Consider the following 16,792-nt stretch of genomic DNA (forward strand, 5'->3'; position numbering starts at 1 on the left):
GCAGTAGAGGGGAACGACTACAGAGACCCACAGTCAGGTATTGTCCAGAGGATGAGAGACCTTGGAACACTCGGCCCTAAGGGGTATCTCTTCATCAAACCCCTCCCCTCCCAGCTCAGGGAACTCTGTAGAAGAGGAAGCAGAAAGATTGTAAGAGTCAGAGGGAATGGAGGACACCAAGGAAATGGTGTTTTCCAGATACAACAGATTGACACGCATGTGAACTCATAGATCCTGTTGAAAGCATGCACAGGGCCTGCGTGGGTCCAAGCTAGATGAGATCCCAGCACAGAGAAGGGGAAGTGATCAGGAGCTCCCATCCCTAAAGAAAAACTGGTTTTCTCCAACAAGTCTTACTTGGTATACAAAGTACTCGTAAGGACAAGCCCCATCCACACACAGCAGTAGATGACCAACACAAAATGAACTCAGTGGTGTTTCTTTTTTAGACTTTTTGTTCCATATTACTTTGTTTGGGCATTTTTTACCTCACTGGTCTTTTGCTTGTAAATTATGGTTTCTAAATTTCTGCTTTTATGTGGGGTGTGTGTGTGTGTATGTATGTGTGTGTGTGTGTGTGTGTGTGTGTGTGTGTGTGTGTGTGTTCCTTGTGCTTTTTCTTTATTATTTCTTGTTTTTTAATTCTTGGCTTTTGGGGGGCATTAAGAAGGCATGGACTTGGATGGGTGGGGAGATGGGGAGAATCTGAGAGGAGGTGGGGGAGAGAAAACTGTAACTAAAATATACTGCATAAAAATTATTGTTTTTGATTAAAACTTTAAAAAAAGAAAATCTGACATAGTGTGGATATGGTTTTAACAAAGAGCATTTGTCCTGCCAATGCACAGCCGTAGGTTTGACCGCCTAGCACCACAAAAAGGAAACAGTAGTGCCTACTTACCAATGAGGGTAAATCTCCGAACATCTTAAGCTTCAAGTTAAGGTTTATCTTCCTCGGACTAGTTACACATATGCATTTGATATTATCTACATCGCTGTGTGCTGTCACTTGTTTTAATTAATATGGGGACCTGGGAAAGTGGCTTTAGTAGGTAAAGCATTTGTGCAGCAAGGGTGAGGACTGGAGTTCACGTCTTCAGCAGCACATAAAAACCCAAGTGGGCATGGGGGGCTTGTGTGTAATCCCAGAGCTCAGGAGTCAGAGACGGGCAGTCCCCAGAGAAGCTGGCTAGCCAGCTTAGCCTAATCACCAGCCTTGGGTCTAGGTAGAGACCCTGCTTCAGTAAATAAAGCAGAGAGCAATCAAAGAAGACACAGGATATCAGTATCAGTCCTCCACACTCATACAAAAAAATAAAGTAAATATGTTGGTGTAGGGCATACCAATCTCAGCGTTCGAAGGTCTAGAATTTCCTCCTTGCCATTTCCTCAATAAGCCGCCTGCTGTTCTTGCGTTCTCAACGGCTTTAGGACTGTTAAGTTCTGGCTTCGTTCTTGGAGGTGTGCGCTAGTTTCCGCAACCCTGTTTGGTCAGCTTCTGATCAAGGCAGGAAGCACCAGGACTGATGCTTGCTTCAGGGTTGGGATTAAAAATGAAAGAGACACCAAAGCAAATTAAGTCATCCTCTACTTACAGACGACACATGCTGCAAGAGACACATGACATCAATCATGTCCGCAAGGATAAGGAGTCTTGTCACTGCAGCCAACAAGGCGCGGGCGGCTTGAACCACAGCCTCCCTTTTTGGGAGGTAACAGGGGTCATCTGTAAATCTCTCAGCCGATACCTTCAGAGCATTGCCTGAAAAACACAACCCCAAACAAGTTATCACTTAAGTTTCAATGACACCTTCTCCAGCATTCATCGGCCAACCTAACTCCAAGGATATTCCACAAATGACCACGATCCAAAAATAAACTGTCATAGGATACGGAGAGCAACACATCTTAAAGCGGACCACGCAGCTTCGAATCAGCACTTGTTTTTGATGAGTGCCCTGGGGTTCAAAGAAGCGTGATGCCGTCTTCTCCTGGAGACAATTGTTCTCAGTAGCATCAAGTGAAAACGGCCGCCTGCTTCTGCGGCTGCTCCGTCTCCACGGCTGTGAAATGGCTCACGACTAAGATTTCGTTCAGTCACCAAGGTTCATGTTTGTAAGAGGAAAAGAAGTCTTCACTGAGTTGCTCTCTAACTCCGTGGAGAACAGAGGTATCCTTTAAAGTAATGACAGCAGACTGAGGGTGTAACTCAGTACCAAGAGTGCTTGCCTGGCACATGTGAATCCCTGAATTCAATCCCCAGTACCTGCAAGCCAGGCATGCCAGGGCACATTTATAATCACACCACTTTAGAGGTAGCAATCCGAAGTACGAGGTCATTCTCAGGCTACACGAAATATGATAGCCTGGGATGTGATTGCCTCTCTCTGATGATAGGTTAACACAGGCAGATTTATGCTATACAATGTATAGAATAAGGTATATTGTAACGTTAGTCCCAAAAATAATATCACAAGCACATAACTGACAGAGAAACATCATCTCTTTTATTTCAAGGTCTTTTCATTTAAGATATTTGCTTTTAAAGCTACCAATATAGCAGAGTCTAAAATGAAAAGGGAAAGATAATCTTCTCCATCCCCACCCCTGGTAACCAAACTCATAGAGAATGGCTACATCTGCTGTTCAAGTTTCATAATATAAACGTATTTCATCACTAAAATGATACTTGTCTGCTTCTTTTCTATAACCCTGTAGAGCTGGTGAGAAGGCTCAGTGAGTAAAGGTTTCTGCCACCAAAGCTGTCGACCTAAGTTCAAGCCCCAGGATCCGCATAGTGGAAGGAGAGAACTGACCCCCCCTCCCCAAAGTTGTCATCTGACCTCCACACACATGGCCTGGCATGCACACACACTAAATAAGCTAATTAATTAATTAACAAGTAGATACAATAAATCTCCTTAAATAATAATAATTCAGAATACTAAAGAATATGAAGTAAAAACATTTAATTCTCCATACTAATCCCTAAAATCACCAACGATTCTGTTTTTATATACATATTTAGAAATTATTCCCTGAATTTGTTTCATGTGTTATGTATACACACATTTATTTATAAATGTAATCTTCATGCTTTATATATGTACACTTTGCAAATATATTCACATACATCCATATATATATATATATATATATATATATATATATATATATATAAACAGAGATTTCATGTCATATAAAAACATAATCACTATATGTAGTGGGTAGCCATTCCAGCTTTGGTCTGGAAGTTCCAGCCCCCATTGAGGCTTCGGTAACTATCACGCCTACAAGGCAGGGCCAAGGGAAGGCCCTGAAGACTCGAGATTGGATGCGCCACGCTCTTGCTTCTTGGAGCCTGGACGCTGGAGGTAGACCGAGGACAGTTCTCCAGAGAACACCGCCGGACTGCGCTGCGTCTTTCCCAGAACCCACAATCTACCTATCCCTTCATTTGTAAGTTACGCCATTAAATAAATCTCCCTTTTAACTACGTGGAGGGGCCTTAATAATTTCACCAATAACTATACATATTATAAATGGGAAACAGGATGGCTCTTGAGCTGCTTCTCAAGGAGCATCATCTCATAGAAAGTCTCTACAGTTTGTTACTTGTGCTTACCAGTTACTTTCTGCACACAGTGGGACAGACTGTCAAGTATCATAGCAATAGAGTGCAGGTGTTAAAGCCAGACTGGCTCCATGTGTCTATTCTCATGCCTTCTCTGTGCTCTACTCTCCTTGGTTGTAAATGGAGTAATAAAAATAGCAGCAATTTATCCCTAACAAAATATTTGGTTGTGGTTTTTTTTCAGAGATTAATAAGCTAGTCTTAAAATTCATATAGAAATTTCAAAAGACTAATCATAACCAAAACCATCTAAGAAAAAAAAAGAAACTGTTGTTCTTATTTCAAAACTTATGAGAAAACTATTTTTAAAAAAATGGAATTGACATTCCCAAAAGCAATCCTTAGCTGGGCAGTGGTGGCACACACCTTTAATCCTAGCATTCAAGAGGCAGAGAGGCAGGTGGATCTCTGTGAGTTTAAGGCCAGTCTGGTCTACATAGCTAGTTCCAGGACAGCCAGGGCTACACAGAGAAACCCTGTCTTGAAAAAAACAACAACAACCCCAAAAAAAGCAATCCTTAATATTTATGGTCAACTGGTTTTCAACAAAGGTTCCAAGAAAAGCCATTAAGAAAGTGGTCATTGAGAGTGTGTGTGTGTGTGTGTGTGTGTGTGTGTGTGTGTGTGTGTGTTTTATTTTGTAACAATTTTTCAATAAATGCCTCCAGGATAATTCGATTGTCATATGAGAGAAAAGAACACGGCTCTCTGTCTCACATTACATACAAAAGCCAACTCAGAGTGGATCACAGAATCACATGCAAGAGCTTAAACTATAAAACTTAGGATAGTAAAACCTCATGATCTCAGGTTCTGTGATAATGTCTTAAATTTGGCACCAAAAGTACATGCAATAAAGTAACAAACTAGACTATCAAAACCGAACATTTATGAACTTTATTTTTAAGATGTATTATTTTTAATCATGTGTTTGTATATATATATATATATATATATATATATGCATATATGTATGAATATATTTGTGAGTGCAGCTGCCTGAAGAGGCCAGAGATGTTAGGTTCCCTGGAGCTGGAGTTACAGGCGGTTGTGAGCTGCCCCAAGGGGATGCTGAGGAAAAAGCTCAGGTCCTCTGCAAGCACAGTAAATGCTCTTAACCACTGAGCCATCTCTTCAGTCATAAATTTCTGGACTTTAAATGAGAGCATCAAGAAAGTAAAAGGGGGACTGGGGCGATGGCTCAGCAGTTAAGAGTATGCGCTGTGCTTAGAGAGGACCCAAGTCTGGACTGTCCCAGAATCTACATGGTCTCACAACTGTCTCTAATTCCATTTTCAGGGGATCTGACACCCTCTTCCGCCTCACTTTTCTGACCTCCAAGGGAACCAGGCACACAGGTGGTGCGCACGCACGAACCAGGTAAAAATACTCATAGATATAAAAGAAATTAAATCTTTAATTTAAAAAAGAAAATGAAAAGACAACCTATGAAATGAGAGAAGATACCTAAGAAGGGGTTTATATCCCTTCCATCAGAGGAGAGAAGCAGTGCCAATGCATTGCTATTTGCTAAGAGATTGAAGAGGTAAGAAAAGAATCCCAAGAAGAAGCAGTGACAATTATGACGGCGTCTGTAGAACGTCTGACCCCTGGACATCTGCACTAGCTTGTGCTGCTGAGGAAATGCCGGCTTACTAAGGGTAAGCAGCTTTGCCTGCGGCCAAACAAGCAAGGAGATGACAGACCATGACTCCCGCTCAGCTATGCCGAACTCCAAGGACTGCGCTCTCATCACCACAATGTGTCCTTTCTAGATACGACGGTATCCCACTGATGGGCCCAATAATCAAATATGTCAACATTTCCTTTCCCATCCTGCAGTTCTGACAGTGTGTGGTTGTAAGCAAAGGTTAAGTTTGCCAAGAATCTGACACACATATCGAGACTGCTCACAAAGCTCCCAAGTCCATCCTCTCAGGTGAAACTTCGGGAGGAAAATAAATTCAATGACCCTGACTTTTCAGACAGTCTGTAGAAAACTCCTGGTCATTTGCAAGTCTCCATTAACTAGCTCCCTGGTGTGGATGTAAGGCCAGCAATCAATATTCAGTAACTATTATAATCTAATTAAGTGAAAAAAAATCTAGTTTAAAGCTTATAACCTAATAATAAAAGATAAACCAACTTTTAAATTTGTTTATTTTATTATTTTTATCTATGTAAGTATTTTACTTGCATGTATGTATGTGCATCATGTACATGCCCAGTGCCATGAAGAGAGAGAGGGAATCACATTCCCTGGCACTAGAGTTACAGACAATTGTGAGTCACTATGTGGTTGCTGGGACTTGAACCCAGGTCCTCTGCAAGAACAACAAATGCTCTTAACTGCTGAGCTAACTCTTCAGCTCTTATCCAACTTTTAAATAGGCCAAGGCCCTAAATAGGCAATTTAAAGAAGAAGAAATACGCATGGTCAATAAGCACATACAAAGATTTTCTAGCGTTAATATAATCTAAATTATTAAAGCATCATTACATCTATATTAAGGTTTTAGCAAGGCCTTTTGTCAAGATTATGGGCGATTGGTTAAAAATAGGCACATATGTGCAGTAGTCAGAAGCGAGACGTTAAGGACTGAACAGCACAGAAAGAGAAACAAGAATGACTGTCTACATATGTACCAGAAATGGTCACTGTGCCAACTGTTACGCACAGGAAACAACTCCTAGAAGGAAGCAGTAGAAAGGCAGCATTTACATTGGGGCTAGCTTCTTCCCATGGTTGGGGATTGGGGAAACTCAAGATTATTAAAAGGTTTATTAGAGGGTGCTGGAGGAGGTCTCTGGTGTACAGTACTGCAACAAACCCCACAAAGAGGCGCTGGAGAGATGATTCAGTGTTTGAGTGTGCACTGCTCCTGCAGAGGACTTATTAGCTTCCCAGCACCCACATTAGGTGACTCACAATACTAACTGCAGCTCCAGGGAATCCTCTTCTGGCCTCCACAAGCAACTTCAGTCACGTAAACATATCCTCACAAATGCATAGAAATAAATTTTTAATTGTCAACAAATCTTTCTTTTAAAAAAATGGTGTTGGACTGGAGAGATGGCTCAGTGATTAAGAGCACTGGCTGCTCTTCCAGAGGTCCTGAGTTCAATTCCCAGCAACCACATGGTGGCTCACAACCATCTGTAATGAGATAGAATGCTTTCTTCTGCTATACATGCAGATATAGCAGTCATGTACATAAAATACATAAGTAACTAAATCTTTAAGTTAAAAAAATAGTAATGAATGAGCATACACACACAGAGTGGGCAAGTAAGGAGATTCCTGGATACCCTGCAAAGATCACTATTAGCTAAACTAAAAAATTTGAACAACTGAAATTAATTAAACCATCTCCAAGTAATTCTTCCATTATATCCCAAAATGGATTATTATTTTGTTCTTCCCTCAAGGCATAATAGTGGAAAAATATTGTAAAATTCAACCCCCAGCTCACCTCGCCAGTTCGCCTATTTTCTATGAAGTCCTTAAAAACTCACATAATTTTTTTCTGTATCAAATTCATCATGCAGCCGGGCAGTGGTGGCGCACGCCTTTAATCCCAGCACTCAGGAGGCAGAGCCAGGCGGATTTCTGTGAGTTCGAGGCCAGCCTGGTCTCCAAAGCGAGTTCCAGGAAAGGCACAAAGCTACACAGAGAAACCCTGTCTTGAAAAACCAAAAAAAAAAAAAAAAAAATCATCATGCAATCACAAAGATTATAGAAACACAACAAGGAAAACAAATGAAATGTTTTGCTCCCCCAGAGAAAAGTGCTAGATACGCATTGAGTTCTTAAAAGTCAAAAGTAGTCTCCATATGTTAACAGTGTATCCTTTTTTATATGAAGATTCATTATGTCAAAAATCAAAGCCGTTCCTGTGAGACTTCTAGAACAATTTTTAACTGTGGGACTGCAATAGGATCTCCTTTCTCAATCTATCATCAAACTCTCATTATCAGCCACACCATTTCAGAGGGTCAACGGTTTCTAGCCAGTGGACTATCAATAGTGACCTTCACTCTCAAATGCCTCTCTCCCAAGATGGCTGAAACTGGTATTTACTGAACTGGGTAAATGCTAAGCCTAGGAAAAAAGGGCAGGTCAAAATTATTGGTCAAAAAAAAAGCAGGCAATGAAATTTTTCGTTGGAAGTAAAGGGAATCAGAGCCCCTAGTTCCTTCTTTGGGGGTACCACTACAGACTGTGAGCATTAGATAAGTAGAATGGGTGTGTAAATATGTTTACATCTCCTCGGAAGTCTCTAGTGTGACAAAGCACAATAGAAATACAACCTACAATAATGTGCAAGCATAGAGACAGGCTAAGAACATACAAGACTCCATTCTAGTAGCCCAAAGGCTCACATTATTACAGACCCTGGAAGATTTTAGTATAATAATGGCTGGCTGGAGAGTCTCTTACGGGCTTTTTCCGATTGATTTTGGTATGACACTCACAACCTTTCAAATTTAGAGTAATGTTTAGAAATTTTCATGTAAAACTCTGTCTAGGCCAGACACAGTGGCTCACACAGAATCCCAGCATTTGGAAGGTAGAAATAGGAGCCTCAGGAATGCAAGGCCAGCCTCAGCTACGTAGTGTGTTTGAGACTAGTCTGAGCTTCCTGAGAACTATTTTTTTACAGTTTTTTTTTATTTTATAATTTAATTTAATTTTACATATCAACCACGGATTCCCTTGTTCTCCCCCCTCCCGCCCCCCCTTCCCCTCAGCCTACCCCCATTCCCATCTCCCCCATGGCAAAGACTGGACCTGCCTGGACTGAGAACTATTTTTTAAGTGTTTATAACAAAATTTCCTTTCTTTCTTGTTTCCTTAGTAATCATCCCTTTTCACTTCCAGGAGCTTTACTTGTTCTGTGAACCTAAAATTCACTGGCACAGAATACTGGTGCAACTTCTGATCCTGTCATTCGGTCATAATTTCAAATTTGGAACTGATCTCAATGCAGAGTGTATGTGTGTGAAATAAAAAGGTACAAAGTTCAAACAGCTGTAAAGAGCATATATTGAGTTCACCAACTCCTTTCTCTCCACAATGACCCTGCAGGCCCACAGATGCACTGGCTCCCAATAATCCTTTATAACCAATCTTGAAGGGTATTCCTCGGATTCGTATTTTCTCATGTCTTATGTGATAAATTTTAATCTAACTAATTATACTAACTATAATTGGCCTAACTAGTATTTTGAAGTTGAATCAGCCTCTCTTAATGGTTCTGTTGGGATGGGTTAATAAGCTCTGATTCTGTAGGAACACGATGGGCAAAGAGCTAAATCTAAACATTTTCCAACCTTTTGAAAATATAGCACCTATTTAGAGAGCCTCTAGTCCAAATGCTTCATGTTAGTGTGAGAAAAATAACAGGGGTTGAATGTTAAAAGCCCCACTTTCTACTACTAGAGTATCTTGGGAAAGGTATTGAAATTTTGAGAAGGAAGGATGTCCTCTAGAATTTAAACTCTACAGTCAGAGCATACACAACACAGGTGCACACACAAAAGAGAAAAGAATTTCCTTTCACCTCCTACAACATGATGGCCATCAACAATATCAAAGGTCAAATGCCTATCCTCTTAAAGAAGCAAATTGGATCCCAGGTTCTAGTTTTAACCTTAACTGTTCAGTAACTAAAATAATTGACATATCCAAAGAAAGGCATTGCCTATCATAAACACTGTGAAAACATAAAATCACAAAAGTTGATGGCATCCATTCAAATATTTCCAACAGAGTTTGAGTCTTATCCAATAGAGTGTACTATTGTAACTCTGTTGATAAGATTATCTCTATGGAGATAATGGGTGATTATCGTGATTTTAACTTTATATTATTAAACATTTTATTTGTCCAATTTTCTTCATTCTGTTTCCATTATCACTAGTAATATGCTGGTCTTTGTTTATGTTATCTTTATTGTTCTACCTACTATGGGAGAATTTTCTAGATGGATCAGTCTTTTGCTATATATAATAATGTTTCATTATAAATTAAAATAAATTCTGTACATTTAATAAAACTTATAATTTTAAAAATTTGATTCTGAGTGAGAGAGATGATTGAATATAATTGCTTGAATCCAAGCCTGATGATCTGAGTTCAATTCCTGGGATCCTCATGATGGAAGAAGATGACCCCCATAGATTGTCCTCTGACCCATAATGAATGTAACAAAGTGCAATAAAATTTTTAAATAGATTCTGGCTTTACAACTCAGCTTCATTATTAGTTGATGTCGTTTTGTCCAAGACACAAACAGGATGCTGGCCTATGAGTCCAAAAAGAATCTTAATCACAAATAGAATACACCCTAGCTAAATGTAAAAGTAAAGGAGCAGAAACTCAAATTTTACTGCTCTTGGGATTGAATATCAGCCAGGATAAACTTCTAACACCACCATGGTTCTGTTTCGCTGGAAACTCCACTTCTGCCATCACCTACAGTCAATACCTGTGATGCAAGGAATCATCACGCTGAAGACCCTCTGCAAGGGTTATCCTAAGAAATTGCATCTGCCACTGGATGGCAAGAAAAGCCTCTCTGCCTATCACTGTCACTCACTGCTGCCTTCTCAGTCCCGTGGGGCCACATTCTCAGCCGCCAGTGAGTCTAGCAAATGTTTGGGGGTTTTTGTTTAAATTTACGGCCTCTGCTGCATGATGTCTTCCAAATATGCACACTAGAAAAGAGTGGAAATTGGTCAGGTGATCCAATCCACACCAGCTTGTCAGACCTGTACTGCTTCAAACACTTAAACTGTATGATATTGGACACCCCTCTCTGTGTCTCTCCCTTTCTCCTCTGCCACTCTTAAAATTAGGATATCAAGATGTATTCTGTTTCCTCATGTAGACTGTTAGGGAGACGGTGTCCACTGGTCAATGTCAAAGTGCTTTTGAAAAGGTGTGCAGATGTATGCATGCAAGGCAGCTCTCTATACTTACTAATTATTCACAGCTTGTCATTCATTGAAGAGCTTTTGATGTAATAATCATGGAAGGGAAGAGCAGGGAAGTGCTTAACCACTAAAAGGTGCCTCTTCTCATTATGTTTGACGTGGCCATTTGGAACAGTGAAGTAACTTCCCAGATACTTGAGGTAATTCGTCTATTTACTTCGATCAAATGATTCTCAAGCTTAAGAATAAGCCTTAGGACTAGCAAGATGGTTCAGTGGGTAAAGACACTTGCTTCCAGCCTGGCAATCCAAGTTCAATTCCCAAGACCCACATAGTGGAAGGAGAGAATCAACTCTTATAAATTGTTCTCTGGCTCCCACATGTGGACACATACACAAAAAGAGGTGATTTTTACTTTTTAGGATATTGTATTTTTATTTATGTGTATGTGTATGTGCCTACTTGTCTATGTGTGCACCATGTGAGTTCAGGTGCCCATGGAACCAGAAGAAGGTATCCGATTCCCTGGAACCAGAGTCACAAGTAGTTGTGAGTCACCCAAATGTGAGTGCTGGGAACCAAACCTGGGTCCCCTTCTGAAACAGCAAGTTCTCTTAACCACTGAGCCATCTCTCCAGGTCCATGTAATTATTAAACAAAAGAATTAATATTAATCTACAAATACAAAAGTGAAAACTTTTCACTTTGTATAGACACCTACCCAGAAGTTCTATGCCTTTCAACCATCAAGCATACCCTGCTAACTTACATTTATAATAATTATCAAAATCTTAGCAGTTGTCCCAGTTCCCAATGCAATCTTTTAAAGGGTAGTTCCTACTTTGAATAAGTGAATATTAAGTCATCTGATTTCATCTAACTCATCCTCTGACCTAGGCAAACTATTTGCAATGCCTTTGAACTGCTGGCTTCATCATTCTACCCAGAGGGTGGTCTTTCAAGGAAAGACCCTGAGCACTCTTACTCAACTACATATTTCCATAGACCTCACTCAAATGAAAACATAAAACTACAAAACTGAAGTAAGCATTACAAGATTCAATATGGAGCCAAGATATGGAACTCTGACAGAATGGTGTAGAGATAAAAGCAAGAAGGGAAAACTACAGCCTGGAGTATGGCATGAGGAGTCTGTCTTCAGGAATGTAAAGAGGCTTTGTCCACGAACTGCCAGGAAGATGTAAGACAGAGCTGAGAAACAGATCTGAAAGCCAAGGTGACTGACTGAACTCCTGTGTGTGAAACACAGTGCTCCCTGCCCCTGGGGAGGCTCATTACTTATTTCAAGTCATTTAGGGGCTCTTTTCCCAACATCTGAGGAGCTATTAAGGTACTGAATGCTGAAGCAAAGTTCTTCATATCTTGAAAGAGAGCATCAGTGCTGTCTTATGGTAAATAAGAGGGAGAATGCCAAGAAGAGAAAGATGTTAAATAAGGGACATGGTGTGCCTTTACAGGATGGTATACATCAATACCTATGTACCATGTGTTTGTGTCCACAGAGACCAGAAGAAGGCACTAGATCCCCAGGAACTGGAGTTACAGATGATTATGAACTGCCATGGGGGTACTGGGAATTGAACACGGGTCCTCTGGAAGAGCAGCCAGTGCCTTTAACTACTGAGCTATCTCGCCAACCCTAAAAGTAACATAATTTTAAGAATTAGAAGAGAAAATGCATTTGACCTTAACCATGGAATCTTTTTCTCTTGATTAGTCCAAGATTATAACATTGAACCCTTGGAGTTGAAGACAGTTTTAATATTATGTTATCATGTAGCAAAGAAAACATTAGAGTCATAACATTCATGCCATTTGCTACTTTTCAACTTTTAGTATCAACTAATGAGCAGAAGCAGATGACTTCATTATTACTGTATAGCATCAGTAAAATGACAATTGTCTTGTCAAGCGAAGAATAAAGTTAGAAGAAAATGGTGGAAAACAAGAGGGAAGAGGGTAGGGACAGAGTGGGTTCTACTGTTCTTGCTATATACAAATCAGAGCCAGGACACAGCATATGCAACAAGGATAATTGTAAATCTAAAAGTACCACATCATCAAAAACTAAACTCAAGACTGGGGAGGATATGAAAGTATACATATGAGAAAGGTCCTGTGCCATTAGACTAAATTTAAAATGATCTCTTTGGTTGACGAGTCGGGGGAAATGTTATTTGGACATAATAAAAGTTATGGAGTAACCATAAGAAGATAAAAGGTGGGAAGGGCTTCCTCTGAGAGGAGGCTGGGGCAATGAAGGTTCCCCTCATGATGCTGGAGTGAAAGGTGCAGGAAGTGCAGGAGATGTTGCCTTCCATCATAGGTTATTCTACAATACTGATGTGCATGTTTACTCTAAAATATTCATAGATCAGAATTCAGTTTAACATCTCCAGAAACAATTTTCAGATCTTTTCATTCTGGCCATTCTCCTATTCTGTGCTTTCTTGTACTTATGTACTTAAAGATTCTATGATATCTTCAACTCATTCATCCATATAATTACTCTCATTGAATACCCTAAAAGTAATTTCTATTACTTTAATCTCCAAAGGGAAGAGATCAGAACTTTTGCTTTGTTATGAAATCAGAGTACAATAAACATTTAGTTAGGCTAGTATTTTTTTAAATGTCCAGGAAAGAGAAAGTTGAAAAAGGGAGGGAGAGGGTTGGGGATTTAGCTCAGTGGTAAAGCACTTGCCTAGCAAGAGCAAGGCCCTGGGTTCGATCCTCAGCTCCAAAAACAAAACAAAAACAGAAAAAGGGAGGGAGAGAGGAAAGAAACAATGGAGGCCGGAGGAAGAAACATGACATTAGAATTTCTTGTCTAACACATGACCTTCTTTGGTCCATAATTTAATGTTCCCTCTTGGTTCTTTTTGCTCTTAAATGTTTTTGCCTGACTTTTAGGAGTTCTGAATATTTATTCTAGGGAATCTCCATCCACTCTACAAGATAGGGAGGGTGAAACCATTCTGTCTCATAGACTGATCTCGGGAGGGTAAGAGGACAGAAGCTCTGGAATATTGTCTCTTCCATTTACCTGAAGCCTTATCAGCTCCCCTTCCCAGGAAGACTTACACTGTGTTTTGTCTGTCTAAATTGCGCACATACAAAGCAAGGGAAAGAGAAAAGATCTTTATTTCCGGCTCTGGGTACTATATTTTATTGGGTCTTTTCCCTTTCCTTGACTCCCAGTAAACTGACTGTATCTCAGTTTATCACTGTCTGTACATCACCAGTCCCCAAGTTTGAAAGCACCATAGTTCTGAACAATAAAATTCTCCTTGGGATACGTAATACATAAATCTCTCCCAGAAGAAATCAAAACTATTGATAGTTGTCCACCATGTAGTTAATTCAGAAGCAAGCATTAAAACGGATAAACAAAATGATGTTGCTTCCGTTAATGCCCCATGAAGGCAGACCCCTAAGTAATAATAGAACATAGGAAATCAATAGAACTTGGTAACTCCTATCCATTGAGACCTTATTAACTGTATTGTAGTCCTCAGCCAAATTCAATATAGCACCATGGTCAAATTTATGAAAGAATCCAAAGGATTCAAAACTACATTTTACCTAGAAATTATGCTTCCAGGTGAAGTATAGAGGACCATTGTCAGTAGCCGATGACTATGAACTCTAGGACATCAAAGTCTGCCTTCCTATCTCTAAAGGAGACAGCTCTGCTTCCATACATCGGCCTCCTCTCCTCTGGGGTCAGGCACAGCTGGTAATTAGTGCAGCACTATCCAATGAGAAAGCTAATGCAAGCTATATATGTAGAATTAAATATTATTGATCAGCACATTTGCAAGTGTTAGTGCTTACCAAAAAAAAAAAAAAAATTAAGCAACCCTGGTTGTGGTGTATGCCTGTAATCCCAGCACTCAGAGAATGAGGTAAAAGGATTATCAGTGTAAGCTCGTGGACTATTTTCACTATATAGCAAGATTCTGCCTCAAAATAAAAATAAATGGTCAAAACTGAATCATTCATGTGGCGAGCAGCAGTTAATGCAGAGACTTATAATTGGCCAAAGCATGGAGAATAAGTACTTATGGGATGTTCGGCCCTAAATGGGATATCTAAATCACCCTATCTAAGGCTCAAAGAATGTTCCAGAAGAAGAGGTAGGAAAAAAAACGTAAGAGCCAGCAGTTAGGGGAAAGTGTTAAGACACAGTGTCTCTTAACCTGGCATAACCATTGCACACACGGATTCACTGAGGCTGCACTGGCTAGTTTTAACCGTCAGCTTGACACAACCCAGGATTTCCTGGGAGGAGAGTTTCAGTTGAGGAAGTGTCCAGATCCAGTTGCCCTACGTGTATGTCTGTGGGTTGCTGTCAAGACTCTTAGTTGCTGTAGGAAAGCTCACCCTGAATGTGGACAGCACCATTTCACAGGGTAAGAGTGAAGAAAGCCTGCTGAGCATAAGAAGCAACCACGGATCCATTTGTTCCTCTCTGCTCTTGACTGCGGATGTAATGATGTAACCAGCTGCTTGAGTTCCTGAAACTTAGAAGCTAAGTCATCTAAACTATTGAACAGAGCAGACAATGATGAAAGTGACTTCACAGGAGAGTGAGGGTTAGCATCTATGTCCACCACAGGGCCTCACACCATTAAGATACATAAATGTCAGCATGGTATTGCAATACATCATCATCAACATCAGAGGGGTACTGTGGAGATTCTTCCACACGTTAATGCACAATGAATTTTCCTACCTCATCAACCTAGTCTTGCTACTGTCTCACTTGAAAATTTCCTAACATCCGTTACCATTTAAGTCTGATTTTTCAGTTTGTTTCACATCTATCCCATGAATGGCAACGCTTCTCCTCAACCCTGAATGACAAGTCAGTAAAGGATGAACAACAAAAAGAAAAGATGAGAAGATGCCAAAGACATAAAGGGGGAATCTGGACCACGTGGTGGTCTCTTAGCCAAGGAAACAGAATGTTTTAGAAAAGAGAAATGAACCAACTCTCGAATGTGAAAACAGCTCAAATCAGTTGATGCTAAAAATATAAAAGTTTTCAAAAGACATGAGAGAGAGTACAGAGTTCAGTTTCTCAATAATGTGTGGTTCAAGTAACACCCAAAGAGCAGTTACACCATCTAGTAAATGGTTAGAGCTGTGATGTTGACCACAGTGTGTGTCCCCACTCATTGGGGAAGAAGGTTACAGGGTTTTAACTCTTGTGGTGCACATGAAACATTCCCAAGAAGGATGCATTATGGAACTGAATTGCAAAATCACCAAAGTACTGACAAAGAGAACTTGGCAGAATTTGGGAGCAGGGCTCTCTATAAGAGCTGAAAAATGAGCCGGGCGGTGGTGGCGCACGCCTTTAATCCCAGCACTCGGGAGGCAGAGGCAGGTGGATCTTTGTGAGTTCGAGGCCAGCCTGGTCTACAGAGCAAGATCCAGGAAAAGGCGCAAAGCTACACAGAGAAACCCTGTCTCAAAAAACCAAAAAAAAAAAAAGAGCTGAAAAATGTCAACATTGTCGTTATAATTAAAACCATGGGAATTAAAAGGCTCCTTGAGGAAATAAGGAGACAGAGCATCCCTAACACTAATGCATAAGAAAAAAAAATAGAAGGAAATGATAGGGAGAAGTCAACAAGGAAAGTGAGGGAGGAGGTGGAGAACATAATGCAGCGAGTCCTCGAGAGAAGGTAGGGAAAATTTCAATATGGTAAACAAGTACAGCAGAAGTCGAAGAGAATTTAAAGTCCGCCCAAGTAATTACATTAAACAATAAATCATCCATGCACCAGAAGAGACAAAGTAAGAATGGGAATATGAGTTTAAGAGGAGAACAGAAAAATAGGAAGTGGAATTTTTTAGTGAGTACTTGCTCATTGTCAGGGAGAGGCAAGCTAACACACGTGAAGAAAAAACCAGCAAAAGAGAAGAGGAATGAACACATGGCAGAATATCACCATAAAGTGAGTCTTTTCAGGGAGGTGAAAGGCTAGGATCCAGATGAATGTCAAAGAATTTAAAAAAAATAAAACTATTTTCTTTGAAACTGAAGAATGGGAATAGTCAATAGATATTCTTGAGACTTTTATTCCTGGTTACGCTTGTTAATTCTTACTGTCAACTTGACTCAATCTAGAATAATCTGGGAAGAGAATCTTAATGAGGAACTATCTAGAGCAGGTTGGCCTACGG

General features: G+C 40.1%; 1 protein-coding gene across 7 annotated transcripts in view; it reads right to left on the reverse strand.

The window, feature by feature from the left end:
* Window positions 1-16,792, reverse strand: part of Ctnna3 (catenin alpha 3) — a 1,349,586-nt gene that overhangs the window by 1,299,583 nt on the left and 33,211 nt on the right. For all 7 annotated transcript variants that reach the window (XR_009383445.1, XR_009383447.1, XM_059281472.1 and 4 more), the window contains exon 3: window positions 1,596-1,762. Coding sequence is in view for 5 of the 7 variants with exons in the window: in XM_059281472.1 (XP_059137455.1) it covers window positions 1,596-1,762 (167 nt within the window). In the remaining 2 variants the exon portion in view is untranslated. The remainder of the gene's footprint in view (window positions 1-1,595; window positions 1,763-16,792) is intronic.

This window comes from Peromyscus eremicus, chromosome 16_21 (assembly GCF_949786415.1).
Source record: "Peromyscus eremicus chromosome 16_21, PerEre_H2_v1, whole genome shotgun sequence".
Taxonomy (NCBI): Eukaryota; Metazoa; Chordata; class Mammalia; order Rodentia; family Cricetidae; genus Peromyscus; species Peromyscus eremicus.